The sequence below is a fragment of the Phyllostomus hastatus genome, unplaced genomic scaffold (assembly GCF_019186645.2).
Source record: "Phyllostomus hastatus isolate PE091 unplaced genomic scaffold, TTU_PhHast_1.1 phas_contig_17, whole genome shotgun sequence".
Classification (NCBI taxonomy): domain Eukaryota; kingdom Metazoa; phylum Chordata; class Mammalia; order Chiroptera; family Phyllostomidae; genus Phyllostomus; species Phyllostomus hastatus.
In genome coordinates, this window is record NW_025333664.1 from 29980687 (window position 1) to 30003324 (window position 22638).

Consider the following 22638-nt stretch of genomic DNA (forward strand, 5'->3'; position numbering starts at 1 on the left):
CTTAGCCAACATTCTTCTTAAAGAAAGCAAAACAAAACACTGACTTCCACTTACAAGACCTTTTCACGATCTCTGATTCTATAGTTACATTTTAAAATGATAGTTTCTTAATTAAGGAACTAATTTTCTTCAGAAAACCACTTTCTTTAAAAACTTATTTTACAACCAAGTTTACAAACTGCTTTGAAAGAGATCTGGTTTTGTGTCCAGGTCATGAAAGAGGTAGTCGAGACTAAAAAGGTCAAAGAGCACATGGCACAGTTTCATGATTTCATGTTCGGGAGACTTTGATCACCTTCCATCTGCTGAGAACCGGAGCTCTGGGATAAACATGGCATGGAGCTACACTCTGGGTGTGTTGATCAGGCCTGCAAACATGACACCTAAACGGACAAGAGTGGTCTCCAGATTATCTGTAAAGGACACCTTGACCTGTTTCTCCAACACTTGCCTTCACTCTTTAGCCTAAGTACTTCACGTTTGACATTGAGGCCAGTGATTAAGTGTGTGTGAGTGTGTGTGTGTGTGTGTGTGTGTGTGTGATTTCTTAAATTGCTTATTGGACTCTCATATATATTAACATGTTCAAATTAATTGAGAATGTATTGTCTTAAATGGTCAAAGGAAGACTGAAACCAAAAACTGCAGAAAATAATTAAGGACCATGTATGTGAGTGCCTACTCAAGTTTGATAACCCAGAATCAAGTTAAACAAAAAATGTTATAAAGAAGTGTGATCTATGGTTTTTGTTCTAAAAAATATTTACTCAGTGTTTCTCTGTACTAGCTACTGGGACCAAAAGGTACCCTATGAGGACCTGTCACAGGATGGTGCAGAGGGCGATAAAGATCCATAAAGAGGTCAATGTGGCATGAGGTGAGAAATATACTAGGACAAGATATTCGATAGATTTAAAAGCATGCTGGAGTCCAGAAGGGTCTTTGCCCAAGACACCAGCCTCCTCAAGGAGATGCTATTTGTGCTGAATTTGGAAGGCTATGTGGAAGCTGGTCAGGAAAAAAAGGCAGGGCAGAGTTGAGAGGTGATATTATGGCAAATGAAATAATGGGTATTTAGAGGATTACAGTAAAAGTAAGTAGATAAGCATTTTCATCAAGTTTGCTCCTGATGGAGCAGTGATTAAGAGGCATGAGATCTGATTCCTTGGAAAATGTTAAATAAACCTGCTGCTACCTCCAAAGAGGAACACATAAATCTGTTTGAAGGAGCCATGTTTGCACTTGTGATTAAAGCAGCCTAACCTTTCCTGGGCACCTTTGTCTTTCCATTTTGTTATTCATGAAATCTTTCATTTGCATCACATTCCTCTGAGGTTCTAGCTTAAGTGAACTTCAAGCCTAGAAAAGCCTGTTTGCCTATAATACTTGCCCCTTAGAAAGTGAATTTATGGAAATTTTAGATATTTGTGCAGCTAGAGAAAAAGAAATCTCAAGTCTGGGAGAATGGAAAAAACAAGAATCTGCAAAGACTCAAGGCACAAATTTTCTGTATGCTGTTGTTTGCCAGGGCACTCCACCGGTACATGCCAAATAACAAAGAGTAATTACAAACTTGCTTTCTAACATGGCTGCCATGACCTTCTAGAACTATCTAAAGCTCTACCACCCTTAGGTGGGTAAGACAACATGTGCCCTGATTTGGTCTCTGGAAGAGTCTGGGGACACAGGGAAACACCAACACATTCTGAGACGCACACACAAACTCGGTAGTGGCCAAGTTTAATTACTGAAAAGTTAAAACATTATTCTCCTATCAACATATAAAGAATACATGTCAAAGTTCATTTATGTTGTTAGTGAGAAAACCAGTAAGCTGATAAAGCTTATTCAGAGTATTTGAGGAACAAAGATTTATATAGACAATCGGGAAAGGAGTCTTAAAATAAATTTGTTAAGTGTGAAATTGATCAATGTTCTATAAGGCCATAAAACTATAACACTTGGGATTATCTTTTCTACCAAAGAGAATTATTTGCATCTCTACTGGACAAAAATCATTTGCTCAGTATTTTATAAGTAACTTCTAACTTGACAATCTGGTCTCTAATTAAGATAAATAGTAAAAACTTGGGTGTGATGGATATGTTTATTACCTTGATCATGGTAGTGGTTTTATGATGCTGTACATGTGACAAAATGTGTCAGGTTGTACACTTTAAATATGTTTATTTATTGTATATCAATCATGCCTCAATAAAGCTCATGAGAGAGAAAGCAGAAAATGAGTAAGCCAAACAAAGGCACATTCCCCTAGAAAATTAGATAATCAGTGGATGAGCCAATAAGACAATGCTCCAGTATGATATAAAAGGATGCTGTCATTATTTTGCTTTAGTTCCCCGTTTTGGATAATTTTCCTTGACACAAATTAAAACAATTCAATCTAAAATCAAGGAGATTTAGATTGTGGCCACTTGTTAATTGTGTAACCTTGGGCAAAATATTTAAATTTCCTTAAAGCTCGGATTTCCCACTTGAAAAAAAATGAAAGTAACATAGATTCCTATGTCATAGGCATATTACTGGGATTAAGTAAAATAATGCATGTAGAGTGCTTAGTAAAGTACCTGATGTGTATTATATTGAGGACTTAGTATTCAATAAGTGTTAACTGTTTTTCAGTTGTTTCTAAGGAAGAAGATACATAGGAGGCTGAGTGAGACAATATGGATAGAAAGGCCCTACACCAAGAATGAGGTGCTAAGGATACTAAGAATTGTGTGATCTTGACCAAATCACTTTTCTTTACCTTATCTTTCATTTTTCACCTATGAACTCTGAGAAGAGTAAATGAGGGCTACAGAGGGATCTAACTTTTAAAGTAGAATCATTCACTAGGACTGAACCAAATCCTGGTGGAATTCTGGCTTCTCCACATCCAGAATCCATTCATAAGCTCTAGGGCTGTATACCCACCATGCTGTAACTTCATGGTCAGTGACAAAGAGCCTGGATTTCAGTTCTCTGGCTTCAAATTCCAGCTTTGCCACTTACTGACTGTGGAACACTGGGCCATTCACTTAACCCTCTGTGCCCTGGTTTTCTGTGAAACAGAAATAAAGGCACCTATTTCATAGAGTTGCTGGGACTGTTGCAGTGAGTTATCACATACAAAGACCTAAACATGGCTTGGCAGACACTAAGCCCTCAGTGATCATTTTGTTATTGTTAGAGCCTTTGAATGAGAGGTTGAGCACCCAAGAATCCTGGACATGGAGCAAGACTGAAGAGTACTGTTAAACTTCCCAGAGTGATGAGGGTTAAAAATGTAATTGTATTATGTAGAACAATTTCTCTCTGGGTGTCATTCAGTAGTAACTCTGAAGATGTATTTAGGGTAGTAACATAAATCGTCTGAGAGCTGCATATAAAGTGTATGACAAAAACGTTCTGTGATCGACGTGTTAGGACTGGAGAAAAGGTGTTGATGCCCGCCAAGAGCCTGGCAAGGCAGGTTCCAGGGTGACCTGGCCAGGCCTTCCACCCTGCTGACTGGCAGTGTTCCCTAAGCAGGATGTGCCCTCATGTTCCCACAGAGCCACAGATGGCTTACCACCTGCTTTTGGCAAGATGGCTCCTCTCGATCTGGGGTATGCTCAACACAAAGCTACAAGAAAATCTATCCCCAGACAGTTTCTATGGCAGGCCCTGTGGGTCCCCCATGAGGTGCCCATGGGACCTTTTTACTAGCCCACAACACAGCTTCTGCAGGTGTTTTTGCTAAAGGCAGTCTATGACTCCACCAAGCAGAGGGCTGCGTGTGTGTAACACCAGAGGATTACCCTGCCCATACAGACAGCCAGAAATGCCTGGGAGTTTGTGTGCCCTTGCCCCAGGCAGTAGCTTTCACCAGTAACTGACTGGTGTGGGAGGGATTCCAAAAGCCCAGCTCCATGGCCTTAAGGTATGACATGCTCTAAGGCATGTTTTCTACTCCAGGGCTCTCTGCAGAACAGGCTTGGGTTGCTTGGTTTCTTGCCCTATCTAAACCTACTTCGTCTACTCCCTCCCTGGTCTCTGTGGTATCCCTGGGAGCATTTCCCAAATAAACCCTTTGCACACAGATTCTTGGCTCAGGGTTGACTCTTGGGAGAGGCCAGCCTAGGAAAACCTCCTTTTTCCTTCATTCTCACAGCCAGGAGAGAAGTGTGTCTCTGCTGAGACCTGGTGGAACCCAAAGGAGGAGGGTCCTCTTTGAAGTTCCTACAAAGCGAGGGCTCGCTTTGAGTAATTGGTCCCACCTTCAGCTACTTGCTTTGTAAGCACTATAGTGGCAAGAGAGGGGCAGGACTGAAACCCCAGACACTTGGCAGTGGGTGGAGAAAGAAGTATTTGGAATCCTGCAAAAAAAAATTGTGGCCTCAAGGTGAGGTGTGATCTAGTCAGGTGTACCTGGAGTCTAGAAACTTTTATCCAAGCACTGGGAGATCCCAAAGCCTCAGAAAACAGAAACAGCCTGCTCTGTGCTTCATTGACCTCAGGAAAGTTCCCTCAGCTTTCTTCTCCAACTCAGCCATAGCAGGGACTGAGGCTTTTGCTGATTCTTCATTTGAAGTAAAAAAGTTGCTGAGAAGCAATAGGACTCCTTAGCACAGCCATTTACTGTCTAAGGGCACTTGAAATGACATCAAGGCATCGCTTCCCTAGGAGGTGTCAGGGCAGCCCAGAGCCTGGCTTGTGAGAAAGGTAAGAAAAAAGCCTGAAAGTTTGCCTATTTGAGTCTGCCAGATTTCAAAGTCCAAGTGTGCCCGTCAGTGAGTGTGATAACTGTGACCACCACCTGGCCAGGTTGTCAGAAGTCAGAATGGTCTTACATGGACTCACTCATGCTGGAAAACACTTAAAGTTTGATCACTTATAGAGCCATCAAGCGATGCCTGCTCCTCTGGACATAGATGACACCCTTAAATCTTTTCTACCACCTTGGGTATATCCTTCCAATGAGTAGTTAACTTTTTAATCAAGATAGAGGCTGGATGGGAGAGGATGAAGTCATGGTAAGCTGCCCCCAGAGGCACAATAACAGTTTCTCAGACTCAACAAAGCTAAGAGAGAGTAGTAGTGCTAATGGAGTATAACTCATTAAAAAACTTAGTAGGAGGGAGGACAATTGAGTTCTATGTTCATTGAAAATGTTTCTGTTTTCTTGAGCATAATTAAAATTTCTGGCCTCCTTTTCCTTTGTGTAATATGGCTTTGACAACTGCAAGCTTCATTTAATTATTTTAAGTAGGGCTATTAAGCACAAAACAATGAGACTTTAATAATATATACATAAATAGAAATATATAAAAATTGATCCCACTAAATTAATAATTAGTAATAAGTCAATCTGGGACATTATGTAGAAAAAATCTTTCCTCATAGTAATTCAAGAGTAAAACCAATATTACAGAAGGCAAATATTTAAAGCAGAACAGATGGATTTAGGAAGGTCTGTTATTGGCAATGCTATAAGCTGCTTGAGGACAGATTAAAGCCATCTTAGGATGAGCTTTGAGTTGTTTTCAACACCTAGGAGTTCTGTAAGTGAGTGAGAGTTATAACCAGAACTAGATAGCTCTAGGAATGGTAATGGTTAAAATTGAAACAATAATACACTCAATATAGTTTGCACATAGTTTCAACCTTTTTCATGTGCTTCTGTGAGTCTCCTCACTATTACAAAGTACACTTAACTAACCTACATATTATATTGTAAGCTTTTTTGAATCATAAACGAATAGAAAAGATATAAAGTATTTCAGAAATGATGTTGAGAAAGGGACTGTTTGGAAAAAATATCTAATTAGAGTTTTAACTCTTTCCTTTTATGTGCTAAAATAAGTTTTAGCTGGATTAAAAAGTTAAAGTAAAATGACCGCTGACAAAGACTAAAAAGAAATTTTTAACTGTTTTTTGGAATGTACAAATATCTTATAAATAAAAACACTGAGGAAATCATCAATTAAAAAAGTAAACATTTATAAAACTTTGTAGAGAGCAATTTGGTAATATGTCTCAGATGTCTTTAAAACATTTATTTTCTTTGACCTGTAAATTCACTTCCAGAAATTCATTGTAAGGAAACAATCCAAGATGTAGATAAGGTTTTTGTATAAATATGTTCATGGCAGTCTAACTTATAATGGCAAAAAAAGAAAAAAGAGAGAAAGAGAAAAAAGAAAACAGAAGGAACATCCAGGAATTTGCCAAAAAAATCATAATACATTTATGTAATCAAACACAATAGTCCTTAAAAATGGCATTTGAGCAATGTTTAATGATTAATAAAAACTTTCAAATATAATGAATAATGAAAGAAAAACAGTATATATATATATATATTAATATGATCCCAATTTAAAAATAAATGTATGTGTACACATACACACACACATACACACATATATTGATTCTAAGTAGTACAGTGTTTCTCAGTCTTCATGCATATTAGAATCACCTGAAACCAGATAAGGGGCTGTGGGGAGATGGGTGAAGAAGTGAGGGGATTCAGAAGTACAAATAGATAGTTAGAGAATAGCCATGGGGATGTAGAGTACAGTATAGGAAATGGAGTAGCCAAAGAACCTATACACAACCCATGGCAATGAACAATGGTGTGGGGATTGCTTGAGGGAGTGGGCAGTGCTGGGTGGAGGAGGGAAAGGGGGGAAAATTGGGACAACTGTAATAGCATAATCAATAAATTGTAATTTAAAAAGAGAATCACCTGAAGAACTTTAAAATATATTGGTGTCTGGGACCCATTCTCAGAGATTCTCATTGATTTGGCCTGGGATGTTGCCAGGGCATCTGGAATTTTTTTAAAGTTTCCCAAGAGATTTTAATGTTCTGCACCCCACCCCCAATTTGAAAACCATGAGAATGAGGTTTGTTTAAACTCATCTTCACTAAGCACACTAGGAGAAGCATGAATATCCACTCAGCTTTCCCAAACAAAAATTCACCTGGTGGCTGTTAAAAAATTTCATGGTAACATGTGTCCAAGGAAAATCTCATCTGTTTCTGTTATGATGGAAAATTATCCAAAACTTGGAAATAAAGCAAAAAGCCTGGATACATGTCTAAGGGATCCATCCAAGAATTACATAATTTTCTTTGTTTTTCAACTATTCACTTTTTATCAGACTCCAGACTCTATGAATTTTATGTTTGTTAACTTGGAGATTTTTGTGTGCTAAAAACTTAAATGTTTCCTGTCTAGTAGAAAACTATAAAAGTTACAGGGTTGGGTTTTTTTCCCTAGAAGATATTAACCAGCTTTATATCTAATTTAGCAATCTCATTCCAGCATTATTATATATGAATTTTCTTTGAACCAGCTTTATCACTTGTTGGTTTCCTATGTAATAAGTTAAATAAATCTTTGACATGGATTCACTGTATATTTTTACAAGTCACGTTTTTAACTTTTTTGAAATTGTACCTTGAAACTATCCACGATCAAATGCATTCAGTTGATAGAAGTGCACATCGGGCACTCAAAATGAGTGGAGATTTATCCAGCATGATCATCTCACCATATGGCTAGAAAGCTTCCTCTTTCTGATGTTCTCAGTACATGCTCTCTGTGTGGTTTGTAGAATTCCCCAGGCCCTCTGTGCACAAAGTCTAATCCAAAGTGCTTTTAAATCCACTCCATATTAATGGTAGTGAATGCCAAATTGAGTAACTGAAGAAGCCAGATTTATACACTGAGGTAGTTGCAGTCACACTAGTTACTCATCTTCAGCAAGCAGAGATTGCTTGGGTAAATCTAATTTTACAAATCAGTCTTCTGTTTCCGTTGACATTACACAATCACTTCAGAGACACTTTAACATCAATTGGAGCTCTTCTGCCATCAGCTGGGACTCCTGATACTTTGGCTAGACTTTTTAATTTTTTTTGTTCCCAGCCTCTTTTTCAAGTATTTAATCATCTATAAAATGTTAGATTGTAAACTAGGAGCTTTGCTATTTAAGAAACCCTGCAGGGAATTCGTATTTTAGAGCAAACAATTTCCTGTGAGTTTCCCAGCTTAACTATTTATTAAGTTGGTATATGGTGATTTGTTTGGAGTGGAGTTGTGTCTGTAGGTCCTGGTTGCTTCAATGAGAGGCCTAGAAGAACTGTTATCTAATGCCAAAAATATTATCTCCACAAAAGTGAAATGTAAGTCCAGGATGAATGCCTGTGTTGTTTGATATGAGATTATTAGAGTAATCTGAGAATAATGTTAGGTTGGCACTTTTTTTGGCTCTCCCACCTCTATGAAGCAGAGTTTGCAAGTGAGTCACCAAGTTCCTGAGAGTTTGTCCACTTAGGAAATATTCTTCTCTTGTCAAAACACAATGGATCCTTTGATATCAAGAAGCAGATGGTGGTGTTTCCCACATGGCAAACCTTTCCCAAAAGGGACAAAAGAGTAAATTAGCTGCATCAAAATTTTCACCTCCATGTCTGTCTGTGGACAAAGTGAATATTGAGGAGACAGAAAGGATTTTCCCCCGCTACTCAAGAAATCTCAATTCCCATGGCTACAAAGAAATCATTCTTATGTGGGGACCTCAGCTTGTGGCATCAACGCCATAAACACACCTTCATTTCCTTCATAGAGCCAGGGGCCTCAGGCTTGGAAAGGAATGTGCACATTGCATGATCCAGGGTCCCTTCTCTTCACTAATTTTCAACACCAGAGGCCATTAGCCATTTTTGAAGAACAGGAACTCACTTCATCTAAGATTTCTCACCCAGACTTTGGACAGATCTTGTCAAGGTTCTTTATTGAACCAAACTCTTATTTTCTCAAAACTTCCTCCCCATGCTGATGGTTTTGTTCCTTGGAGTCTGTTGCAGATTGTTCTCTGCCAATTTGGTGATTCGCAGTAATTATTTAGTAGATATCTACCACCCCTAGTAGTTAAAGTAGGTGACATGTATAGATCTCCTCTCCCATGACATTAAAATTAGGCATTTTGTTGTAAGAAAAACAAACTTCAGGATGAATCCTTCCCTCTGTATTTATTACAAATAATACACAATCTTAGTTGGACAACCTGTTCTACCAACACAAAACAGTCCCAGCTTTCTGTTCCTTTGGGCACTCTGAGAAAGCAATTTGCATAAAAGGCTTATCCAGTGAATATATAATATTATAGTGGAAGAATTAAGGTGATCTAGTAGTCAGAGCAGGTAAGACTAGAGGTTCTTAAAGTGTATTCTCTGAATCAGCAGCAGGGGTATCACTTGAGAATTTCTTAAAAATGCAAACTATCAGACCCCATTCCAGAATCACTTACTGCCTCAGCAATCTGAGTTTTAACAAGCCCTCCAAGTAAGAATCAGTGAGCAAGAACATTCCCTAACCATAACAGAATGAAGGGCCAAATTTAAGCCTTAGGCCAACAGCATAGTCCTGGACCAACTATGCACACACACAGTTACACATACTCTCACACACATGCCACTAATGGTTCATGAAATGAATTTAAGAGGATGATAAAGTTTGTTTTTTCAAATTTTATTAGTTGCATTTGAAACTCATGTTTCAAACTTAACTTCATTCTAAGCAATACTATCTATAAAGTAAGAATTTTTGTGTGCTATGTTTTCTCAATATACATTACAAATATATAAAGAATATGTACCATATTCTTTGGTGCATATGGGAATATGGGGAATTCTCCTCAACCCTTTTTCCTGATGCAATGTTTCTAGATTCCTTTTAGCACCTAGTTTACAGTCATCCATACTTGATCAAATATAGCTCAAAAGCCTGTGGGAAGTCATCTCAGGCGGGGTCCCTTTGAAGCAGACCCTTAGGCAAGGATCTTTTTGCAAGTGACTTACTAAGGATGTGCTGATGGGAAAAACCAGAAGTGAGGGGGAGACACAGGACAGTGAGACAGAGAAGAAGCCAGGCAGTGGAGCAATGACATATGAGTTCCTAGCTTTGGCATGATCCTGAGAGAAGCTTTGGAGTGTCCATTATATGTGTGAAACCAGCCATATAGCAGCTTCCTTCTCACTGTTGACCTGGTCATGTGGGCACAGAAAGCATTTGTTTCGGTGAAAGTGAGGGCTCTTCTGTTTGGTCTTGGATTCTGTGGTTTCATGCACTCCTGAGGAGAATCATTTTATGTAGTGCATAATGAGACTTATTTTTTGTGTGTCTGAGTGATAGTCCAACATGGATATCACTCTTCTCCCAGAAACCAAGTGAGGAATTCTCCAAAGAGACCCTCCTTCCCTGCTCTATTCTGGGATTAATGACAGCATAGCCAACAGGCAGCTTGGAAAACAAACATTTTCATCAGTCCTCTACTAGGCAAGATAGAGCAGCAGACCTGAAAGCAAAAGGCTTCTAGCCATAGCCCCTACAGCCGTCCTTAAGGGGCAGGCATTCCATTCGGGCAGGCATTCCATTCCGACAGCCAGCCAGATGTGGCTGCTCTAACAGTAGCCCTCAGTAAATACTGGCTAAATGGATGAACCAATTACTGTGGTTTGCTTTGACTATGATCAGAGTAAATGGGATGAGGTTGGTTCTGTCCTTCCCTCTCTCCTGGACAGTGAGTCCTCCCTGTTTCTGCTCCAAGTAAACAATCAGGAACTGTTGTATAATACAAACCTCAGTGCTACATACCCATTTGGCCACATTTGCAAAATAGACAAAGGAAACATTGGCATTTTTGAAAAGGGGGTATTTAGGCATAATCAGTGTTGGTTGTGGCTGGCTGCACTGTTACAATTACAAGATGCCAAAGCTAGCTACATTGAAATGCCAGGCCACCCCAAACCCAGGTTCCTAAAAAACAAAATCCAAGCCAAAGCCGCCTGTCAGCTTTTCTGTCGTTAATCCCAGAATAGCCCAGAGAATGATTTTTTTGGAGACTTCAGACTTCCCTTCTCAAAAGAAACAAGATCAGGACTGTATCTGCTTATATATCCAAATGTACAGACATATAGTCCCATTTAGGAATGAGGTGGGATGCGGTGGTTTGGAAAATAAGTAAACCAAGCTTGAAAGGAATTGGGCTCTAATGGTGGTCAGTGGCCCTGCTCAGAGACACAGAGGGTGATGATAACACTTCTGTGAGCTGGTTGAAATATTTGTCATTCAAGCTGGTTCTTAAGCCAATTTTCTTATAAAGAATGCATTTACAGTATTTTTAACATACTATACACTATGACATCAAATATTGAGAACAGTATGATGGTGACAAAGTTTGTCACCTCAGATCAAGATGGCCTCCCAAGTGCTACAGAACCATGTGCTTGCGTGTCTAGATGGTTTTGACATAAGATTATCAGTTTCCCATTGATGTTTGGAAAGCCCTTAGGTCCTATGTGATGCTGCACACAAATTCTCCCATTCTGGGGGCATAAGAAGGACCCATGGTTATTGTTAAGAATGCAGATTTCAGCCCCACCTTCATATATCTCTTTCTACAGGTTGTGTGCTTGGGTGTCTGCATTTTAACAAGCAACTAAAAAGGTTTTGATGCAAGGAGACCTCAGACCATGCTACTGAGAAGCTCTGGTATGAGCACTTGTGATTTATCCATGAACCAGATAATGGGCATAAAATGGATGTAAGGTAGTAAATCAGTCATTCATGGGCCATTTATTTTTCATATTTGAAAGATAATCTTTTGATTCAAGCATGAAAGTTATTAAAACCAGTAGTGCCCACTATGAAAAGAGAAGAAGGTTGAATTTCATGCATAAGAATGTTCAAAATAGAAGAGCAGGGAGCCAAGTCCAGCCCACACTTTAAAGGTCTTATACAACCACAGACACAGCAGATTTAAGAAATGGCCATTTTTAACAATAAAAGCGTAAATAGAACCTTACTATATGTTATCTGCTGAAATTATTCCTTGCTCTGGACCTTAAGTTAGCATTAAAATTTGCATCCTCATTCTCAGAGGAAGAAGAATTTATCAGGACAATCAGTAGAGTCTCCAATACTCAAAGTCCTCATTATTTTCTCCCTTTTGAGCTCTAATGATCTTAAACTGGTCTTAGCCTTCACAAACTGTTATTTGGGGGAAGTGGAAAATCTCCAGGGTGCTTTTCCTGATAAGCATCTTCCTCTTGTTTCCTGAATGAAAGACTGTTTCATGGAAATCAGCTAGCCAGTCCACCAGTCCCCATCAGAGTGCAGGACACTGTTGCAAGACAGTCAGAGCTCATGGCCCATAGAGCTTTCAGTCTGCTTGGGTTGCAAATGCTGCTGGCAAGTCTGTAGGTCTTTAATAAACTTTTGTTGAATGAGCAACATGAACTAATTAATGGCAGGCTGTGCAGCAGAGGATTTTATAGGCACAAAGTCAAGCTCCCCAACGTGAGACACTCAGCCTTTTCCACTGACCAGCCCTGTGATCTTGTTTCATTATCGAGTCAAGTTGTACCTCATTCTTTTCATGCTTATTGTGGAGATAATGTGGTTTAGAGCAGCACATAAACTTCTGATGCTTGGTGATCTTGTGCAGTAGGTGATCTGACCTGACCCAGTAGGTGTGCAGCAGAGCCTCAGTTCCCAGGTGAGGCTGATGCTGCTGATTTGGTTTTGAGTAACAAAGGTTTGGGGCTCTAAATAAACCCCCTAATTTTATATAAAGTTCCTGGTTTGATTGCTATCACATGACAAGCTCTCAATAAATGACTATCATTGTGCCTAATATTTTGACAAGACTTATGTGACATAGACTGTTGGAACAAATGCAGCAGATTTTTCTTAGTTGAGAAAGGCTGCTACAAACCTGGGGTGAATTCCTATTATTCAGAATAGAAAATTCTCCCAATGCACTTGAGGAATCTTTGGGGCTTGTCTCAGCAGCTGTCACTGTGCTTCACTATTCCCTTCAAATAGGCACTTTGGGCCTTACAGTTCCATTAACTCCAAGGAGAGATTTTGTTCAGTGAAAATAAAGCATTAAACACATCCTTGATCACATATCATTACAGTTGGGGAAAGAGATGATTAGCCCCTGCCTCCAAATATCCAAGTGCTGGCTGCTTCTGGAGGGTGAGGATGAAAACCCAGAGAAAGTGGGTCACTGCCCCACTGTTAGATTCTGAGCCATGAGGCAAATGAGAGCTCCCACAGTGCAGAGGGGTAAAACTGGTTTGTTGCTGTTGTTTTGGCTTTGTTTTTACAAAGATAAAAGGGATAGGTCTAAGAAGTATATTCCTATTCCTTGAGTTTGACCAAAGCTGTAACATAATAACATAGTGAAATGGAGTATACAGGTGCAATACTAATCTTTAATATTGATAAAAGCTACAATCCACTGTGAAAAAGTAGCAATTATGGGATATTTGAGTGTGTGTGTGTATGATTTTGCAGCTGCAAAGTATAAAAAGCAAAAATAGGCTGAAATATAAAAAGAAAGTGAAAAAGCTACAGTTACTATGGGTGATTTGAATACACAGAAATCAATAAATCAAGTTGACTCAAGATTTAATGGGACTTGAATAATAAACCTTCCTTTTAAGCCTGACTTGATGTAGGTAGGTAGCTAGATGGAGTCAAAGATAGAATAGACTTCCTTTTCAAATACATGTTAAATATTCTCAGAAATTGGTCATGTGTTAGGGTACAAAGGAAATCTCACCAATTTCAAATAACAAAAATCACATGGGTCACTTATACTGACCATAAAAATAAAATTCCAAAACAAAAAATGTGTATTATTTAATTACAAAAAGTGCATTATTTAAATTTTAAAATTATACATTCAAATACCTCTTCAATTCCAGAGGGAATAAAAGTGAAATTTAAAGCTAGTTAGAAATAAATAACAGAAGCTGTACTATATTCCAAAACCCATAGGATAGGGCCACAGTAACACAGAGAGGATAATTTATAGCAATAAGTATACTGTACTCAAAACAAGAAAAATGCAAAATAAATTAATCTTTTGTTAATTCAAGAAGATATAAAAAGGAACAACACATGATTTATCTTAGGAAGAAAATAGAAGTAGGCCCTGGCTGGCATAGCTCAGTGGATTGAGCGTGGGCTGGGAACCAAAGTGTCGCAGGTTCGATTCCCAGTCAGGGTACATGCCTGGGTTGCAGGCCATGACCCCCAGCAACTGCACATTGATGTTTCTCTCTCTCTCTCTTTCTCCCTCCCTTCCCTCTCTAAAAATAAATAAATAAAATCTTAAAAAAAGAAAATAAAAGTAAAAATAAAAATGAACACAAGGGGGAAAAGAACTGGAGATTAGAAACGTAGGTGGAGATGATAAATAATATCAAATGCTGGGATATACTGAGATGTTCCTGTCAAAACACTCCATATTATTTTTCAATATGTAAATGAAGTTACAAGTAAAATATTTCCAATTTTTAATTAAAAGACAAAATATCCACAAGATGTGCTTTGAGAAAAATATGCTTTGAAAATGACCTAAATTCCTGATCTGAAATTCATCTGTGTGTCAGTAGTTACCTCTAAGCTTATTTCCTAATCTACAGAGTGGAAATGGTAATAATACACACACCTGTGTCATATAAGGTTTATGTATGTTGTTATATGAAAAGACTTAAAGTAGTGCCTGGCAAAGAGTAAGCCCTCGATAAGTCTTGGTATAAATTTTTATTAATAATTAAGAAGAATTGTCCCACATATAAAGCTCCTTTGTTCTTCTTTGGGCTTTGTTGAATATAGTGAGCCTTTAATAAACTTTTGCTAAATTTTACTGAGTGTTTAATGAGCTTTTATTGAATTCCACCAGCAGTGTGGACAGGAGATCTCCCCTGCAGAAGCTTCATTGGAGTAAGTGGTATGGGGAGATTTCAAGGTGTAGATTTCAGCTCTCTGTGATAATTCAGCCAATAGGTGTTGAAATATGTAAGTGTGTTGGTTTATTTTATTAGTTAAAAGGTGAAACATGGAGAGAATTATACCTTTTCCAAGACTTTCTTGCCCTATGATGCTTGGACTAATCGCCATTGTTCTCAGCAAAGTAGCCATCTACGTCTATGCCCCCCTGGAATATCGAAAACACATGCTCTTCTCCTCTGCCTAGGTCTTAACTCATATTTGAGTTCAGACTCTGCATTGAGAAAGCAGTCTTAACCTAATGCATGTAAATGGATAAGCTCCTTGATAAGAGAGAAAGGGTCGTCTCCAGAATCCATCTGCCCTGTGTCCATTGTGGGTCTCAATAAATGTGCATGCAACCTTAGAAAATGAAGAGCTTTACAGATTACCCTTGACATCAAGGAGTAACTGAAACCTGCTGACTTTGTACCACATACCTCAATATGACAGACCCTCAGAGGATTCTGTTTCTGATACAAACCGTCCAGTGCTGCATCTAGGGCTGAGATCCTTCATTTGCAGATGGTCATAGAAATTAGGAATCTTTGTAAGAGCTGTGTGAGCACCCCAGCAATTAACCTAACAATTAATCACATGGATTAAATATGATTTGCAGTCCTAAAGCCCTATAGGATTATCTATCAAAGGCAAATTCATGTATATATTTTATGCCTTGGATCACTTCTTGTTTACAACATGGTCCAAGAAACACAAACACTGTCACAGGAAGCCCCAGGAAAAGGGAATTCTACAGTCAAATACAGACAGAAAAAAACAAAACAAAACAAAAACACCACACATGTGTCTGTCTACAGGAAATATTTCAATGATTTGTGTATATGAAAGACTGATGAGAAATGCTTTAAGGATTTCTGTTTAAATTTATTTAGCCTAGAGTTCAGCAAATGTTTTCTGTATAGAACCAGGGAGTAAATATTTTCAACTTTGCGGGGCATGTTGATCTTTTGTAGCCAGTCAACTCTGCCGTTAGGTACTAGACTTATCAGGGCGATCACCTCTTAAGTTATATAAATGTCTGATTACTATGCTGTACACCTGAAACTAAATAACATTAGATGTCGACTACAATTGAAAAATAAAAATAAATTAATTGATCAAAAAAAGGAGTCATAGACAATAGGGAAGCCAATGAGCATGTGCGTGCTCCAGATAAATTTTATTTATGGACCCTGAAACTGGGGTTTGACATAATTTTTACATATACAAAGTATTCTTCTTGAGTATTTTTAACCATTTAAAATATAAAAATCCACCTTTTGCTCATGACCAGTACCAAAACAGGCAGTGAGCTGGATTTGGCCTTAATTCCCTGAAGCACCCTAGTTGAGCCCACTGTTTCCCTACTCTCACCAGAGAGCCTCGTCCCCACCTCACCTGGTGACACTTATGAACATTCCCAAAGATAGGGCTCCTATAGGTCAGAGTCACTCAAAGTGCGGTCTGGGACCAACAACACCAGCATCAGCTGAGAGCTAGTTAGAAATGCAGAATCTAACCCCACATCAGAGCAACTGACTCAGAGTCTCTGAGACTGGTATCTACCAATCTGTTTTAACAAGCTTCCAGAAATTCTGATGCCTGTTGAAGTTTTAGAAGCATTGCCCTAGACCACACAAGGCAAACTGCTGACTTGGGAACATTAAATGCCACCTGGAGGTGTTAGAACAGTTCATTCAGTCATTCATTCAGTAAGTCAATTAACATAAATTGAACACCTACTAGGGCCCAGACCCCAAATCACTGGTGACTTGAAATAATTAATAGAATACTGTTGGGCCCTTAATGGATGGGAGATGTCTTTCATCAGAGCCCCAGGGAATAGTTTTGAGTGGCTCTGCTTCTTATTTCCTCATTTACTCAGCAGGCTTTGCTGGCTGGGGCCACACTCTCAGCTCAGGCAACACACGGGATGGGGGTTTAATGCACTAATATGAGTGAAGTGTTCCACATTGCCTAGATAATAAATGCCATTTCACTATTAACATCCTTTTAGCTACTGAAATTACCATTAAGTGCTGTCTCTCAGAATGTTAATATGCTGGGCTTGGGTTTTGTGGGACAAATTATCAAATACTAGCATTAGACATCCCAACAAAGGATTTGAATGTGTGTCCCATGCCTGCTGTCCCTCCATTCTTATTAGGATGGGAGATATTGTTTTTACAGCTTTGAAAGGATGTGCATTTGAAATCTGTCAGACTCATCAGCCTTCCTCCAAAATCTCAGACATGCCCCCACACTTTAGAGCAGGACACAAATATAGGAGATTCTGGGGAAACCATGAAAACAAGGGTATTCACCACATGGCTTCTCTGCCACCTCCCCAGCTGCCCATCCATCAGCTTCTCATAGGGTGCTGTCAGTGTGAATCCAAGGGGCCCAATAACTGTTCTTCAGGTGCTGAAAATAGCAACTTTGAGAGGAAATTACCAAGGAAACACATGAGATCAGAGACAGAGCAAGAGAGGAGAGAGAGCGTGCAAGCAAGCGAGAGTGAGCATCCATCAGCAAACAGACCTGGAGGAGTAGGAAATTGCAAGTCTTACAGGTCTGAAAGCACACAGACTTCTGCCTTCTAATACTCTGACCTATTAATTGGAAAGGTCAGTTGCCTGCTTAGACTGAAGGAAGAAGTTCCGCTAAGGAAACTGGCAGCAAAATACAAAGAGGGAGAAGAGGATGAGAAGATGTTCTTGTTTGTCACTATATAGTAATCCCATGACAGGTGCTGCTGAGGGACTGGAGGCTCAGGCACCCTGCTGGTTTCCCCGGTTTCAGACTTCCACGGGTGCTCAGCATGCCTCTTGCCCAGCAGTTAGTAAAGGAAAACTAATTAATAAGTGTTGGATTTGTTCCACTCTTGGCAAAGGATATAGGCTTATCCAGAATGAGCAAGGCTTATCAATAGTAAGCCCCCACATCCTTACAAACAAGGTAGATCTGAGCTTCTTATAACATATCCCCTCAATGAGCCTGTGAGACTGGTATTATTTACCTTGTTGAGAAAACTGAAACTCAGAGCCAGTGATAAACTTGCGCAGAGTCACCCAGCAACTGAGTGCCAGAGCTCCCAGCCCAACCAGGTTTTCTGATAGCCGAGCCCTTTTCCACTCCAGGGAGCTCCCACCAACAATCTACTCATTGTTTCCATGATCTACCATTTTATTCTGAGGGTCGATCCCAGTCACTCAGGGGACATGGGAATTGTGCTTCTGCTTATCTTAAGGTCTGGAAGTGACTTGGTGTGAGTTTATTCTAATTTCTGATTCCTAGATCCCTAATTTCTAAAGTGGAGGCCTGTATTTAAATAAAACACAAAACATTTAAACCCCTACATGAAATCATCAGTACATATTCTGGTGGCAGCCTATATTTCTAATTTCTAAAGTGGAGGCCTGTATTTAAGCAAAACACAAAATATGTAAACCTCTACATGACATCACAAGTACATACTCTGGTGGCCAGAATAGGTGTGCAAAAATTAGCATGCTTGTGGCGTGATGCCCAGTCGGTATTTTAAATGACTGCCCATAAAACTAATCTATCTTAAGCTTACTACCTTTCTTTTTAATGTCACTGGTAGAATGCAGCCCTGAAGCTCTTTTCTTCTTTTTTACTATGATTTCATATTTGATGTTTTGCCCAAGATTCACTGGGAACAAAAGAACCATGAAATCTATTATTTCCAAAGAAGTTTTACTTTAGGATTCCTCCTACCTAGGAACTCTGAATAGTCTGTGTTACTTCACAAATATGGTAAATGTGAAAGATCCTAACAATATGTACTAAATTAGAATAGCAGAGAAATTCCACCTTAGCTGTCAAGAAAACACTGTAGCCGTGGGCCTGGGAGCTAGGGTCATAGAGCCGCCCTCTGCAGCTCATGGTGAGGGCCTGCCTCTGTGAACTTTGGTTTCCTTGCCTCCCAGTGGGTATGTTCCTCATTATTTTTGTTTTGTTTTTGCAAAAAAAGCTTCTCATACAAATCATAATAGCAATAATAATAATAATAATAATAACAACAACAACAATAAAAACATGGTATTGCCCAAAAGCCCTAAATCTAATTTCCTCTCCCAGCTTCAGTTTTTAATGGAAGGACAAACATAACTGTGTTTTTCAGTTAGGAAATCCTGTTTCTATGAAATGCCTCCATTCCATTTTAACTTTCCTCAGGCCTTTACTAGTGCAACATCAGCTGCTATAACAAAACAAGCCCTCACATTTCAGGAGTGTAGTACAATAGAAATACATTGTCATCTTATATGAAGGTTCAGGTCTTTCTGGTCAACTATCAAGTTTCCTTCAGGCATAGATTTAGGGGGCCCAAGTTCCTGCTGTGTCATGGCCTGGCCATCCTCCAGCACCCTATTTTTCCTGGCAAGGGAGAAAGAGAGGGTGTCAAAGGAATTCTTGCTTTTGAATTGTGTTAGTCTGGCAGGTACACACAGAATTTTGACTACAACTCATAAACCATTTCTAGTCACATGGCACCACCTCCTTGCAATGGGGATTAGAAATGTAATTCCCAGCTGGGAAGCCTTTTCCCAGAGACTGTGCCCTACCATGAATGGGGAAAGGTAAATTCTGGTGCATGGGTGGACTTCTTAGCCACAAGACACAAGCCCATGCCTTCTACCATTGTGCTACTCACAGAGAAGTATTTATCATTATCAAATAGTTATCTTCTTGAACTCTTCATCTGATGGCCTTTTCTGGGTACATGACTTCCTTTGGGAGGCCTGATGAGACCCATCGCACCCATGATATGTTCCCAAACATAATTAGCTTCGCACTGAATAATCTAATGTCCTTATTTCCTTCCCATCTTCCCAATTGCACTGTAGTTCTGTGACAGCAATGAATTTGTCTGTCCCATTCATCATCATATTTTTAGTGCCTAACACTATCCTGCCATATTACAGGTACTCAATAAATATTTGAGAAGGAAGGAAGCATAGGAAAAAGAATGGAAAGAAGAAAGGAAGGGGTGAAGAGTGGGGGACTGGTTAGCTTTGGAGGTACCTCAGTCAGGCTACCTGTAATTTGTACCATAGGGGATTTCAAGAGAGTAACCAAAAAATGGGCTGGTCACATTTCAGGGCCAAGGACCCATCCCTCTTTTAAGAAATAGTTGTCCATCCCCGTATAAGTGCTCTTGGCAATCTCTGATAGAAATTTTAGAAGACTAACCCTGACCAGTGTGGCTCAGTCAGTTGGACATCATCACTTCACAAAGCAAAAAATCACCAGTTTGATTCCCTGTCAGGGCACATGCCTAGGTTGCAGGTTTGGTCCCTGCTTGGGGCATGTATGAGAGGTAACCAATAAGTGTTTCTCTTTTGTATTGAAGTTTCTCCCCCTCTCTTTCTCCCTACTGTACCCTCTCTGAAAAGTAAACAAAAAACTAAAAATTTTTTAAAAATGAAAAAGACTAAAGATTGTCTGTCTTTTGTTTCTAAATGCCTCTAAATAAAATGGAATATTACTCAGCAATAAAAAAGAATAACTATTAATACATGCTACAACACGAATGAATCTCAAAATAATTATGTAAGTGAAAAAAGTGAGGAAAAACTAGTACATATGGTATCACTCCATTTATATAAAATTTTAGGAAATGCAAACTAATTTTCAGTAACAGAAAGCATATAAGCAGTTGTCTCAGTCTAGGGTAAGGTGTTTGGTGGTGGTGGATATGTTTACTTTCTTAATTGTGGTCATGGTTCTTTGGGTGTATACATAAGTCAAAACTTCTCAGATTATACACTTCAAATATTTGAGATTTGTTGTATGCCAATTATACTTCAATAAAGCTGTTAAAAAGAAAAATAAAGAAATGTGAGATTTAAAGATACTGACCAGAACCACTTCCCTCCATCCCATCATTCCTAATTCTTGGGTGGTCTGTATCTTACAAGATACATCATAAGTAGACAGGTATCTTCCTCCATGGTAATGTTGGCAAGTATGCATTCATGGTGTCTGTTGGAGAAACAGCGTAATTCCCTTGACTCCTGTTTGAGTAAGGCTTCCAGCTCAGAAGATGACTGAATCATGGAGACGGAGTATGGGCCACTTATATCTCCCATTTATGCATACCTACACATACACATATAAGCTCTTACATGTTAAAATCTGCTTCTTCCCAGGTTCTGTGGCCAAACCCACCACTGACTCCCCAGCCCAGGCACCCAGCCACCCCCTACCACTACCATGGCCGAAGATGCAGATATGCGCAATGAGCTGGAGGAGATGCAGCGAAGAGCTGACCAGCTGGCTGATGAGGTGAGGGATGGAGAATGAGAAGGGAGTAAAAGACAGGGAAAAGGTGGGAAAAGGGCTACTTCTAATGTCTTGATTAAAATTAACACACACACACGGGGTAGTATAACTCCATTTCCTCTATACTTAAGGCCTCTGCAGACAACTATGGGTTAATTATAAAACCTACATACAAATTAATGTCTTAGCCCAAACTCTCAGTTTCCAGAAATCTAGAGAGCCAAGATCCTCTAAAATAGCTATGTCTTTGGGTGTTTTGCACTCAGTAGTGTGCTGGAGCTGGCTCAATTCTGAGAGCTGATTGTTACATTTTCCAGAACTTTGCAACCTGGTATTAAAATTGAATTATATAAACTAAGGATTAAATAATTGATATTAAAATCAGAGGTACTAAAGACTCAAAGCTCATCAATTCCTAATCATTTTACTGTATTTTACCACTATCTATGCTGTCAAATTTCTTGACATGTTTTTGCTCTGTAGTGTGGAGATAGGATATAATGGTGCGTTACCAGGAATCTGCCCAAGTTCACTGTCAGTCACACCATATGTACTTACAAATCAGACAGGGTAAGAGTATTTACACGGTGGGAATCTGCAAACACTACAAATCATAGCTGGACTCATTGTTTTGAAGATTGTTTGAAAACTAAAATTCTCTTCTGCAAAGCAGTCTCTTGTATCATTGACAAATGAGTAAAGTTTTAACATATGTCTTCATTGTTTCACTTTCCTCTTACTTACTAACATAAGTTAAAATATCAACCAGGGTTCATGCCAGAAATAACTTGTTCTACCCTTACTTAGCTATGGGCACAGAGATCAGTACAAATCAACAAAAGCTGTTAGGGAGAACCAACTGGTTATGTGGAACTTCTAATAAAGAGTATTGTGTATTTTATTACTTATAAATTTTGTGCTACTCATCATTTATAAACTTAAATCATATATATATATATACTCATATTTTCTTCTGGAAAGCCAGATGTTAAAAGCTTGCCAGCATACCACTGCCTACAGCCATTCTACTCCAAACAGCAGTCTGCTCACAGCTCTTCCAGGAAATGTAACATTCTTCATATTTGCAAAATCTCGTCCCCCAAATAAGTTCACTTAAAAGCATAGTTTTGAGGAGTCACACAGGTTGTTAGATTCTAGTAGTTTGAAATGGACGAAGAAAAAAGTAACAACACAGCACCTGATGACCCAGGCTTCCAACTAATTTTTTCTTATCTAAGGATGAAGATATTTACTATGGCTGTCTCCTCCTATAGTCTAGTTACTTCAAATATGCTTGATTTTTTTCACCCTAAGGTGACAGCTTAATTTGTTTTGATAATAACTGCTAATTGTGTTTTTAATCTAAGAAACTCAATTTAGATTCATCTCAATTCATAATTATGTTTGTTCTTAAAATTCAGTATTCTTATTCTAGGGTGGTCAAATTAGTCCTCTGAGTATCTGAGATCATTCTTCCCAGATTATCC

At 39.0% G+C, this 22638-nt stretch overlaps 1 protein-coding gene across 4 annotated transcripts in view; it reads left to right on the plus strand.

The window, feature by feature from the left end:
* The window catches only part of SNAP25 (synaptosome associated protein 25), a 79077-nt gene that overhangs the window by 28944 nt on the left and 27495 nt on the right, over positions 1-22638 (plus strand). For 3 of the 4 annotated variants that reach the window (XM_045833321.1, XM_045833318.1, XM_045833320.1), the window contains exon 2: positions 21019-21154. In XM_045833321.1, the coding sequence (XP_045689277.1) occupies positions 21083-21154 (72 nt within the window). In that variant the 5' untranslated portion in view covers positions 21019-21082. Of the gene's footprint in view, positions 1-787; positions 878-21018; positions 21155-22638 lie in introns of all 4 variants that reach the window. The other variant, XM_045833319.1, reaches the window with a different exon arrangement.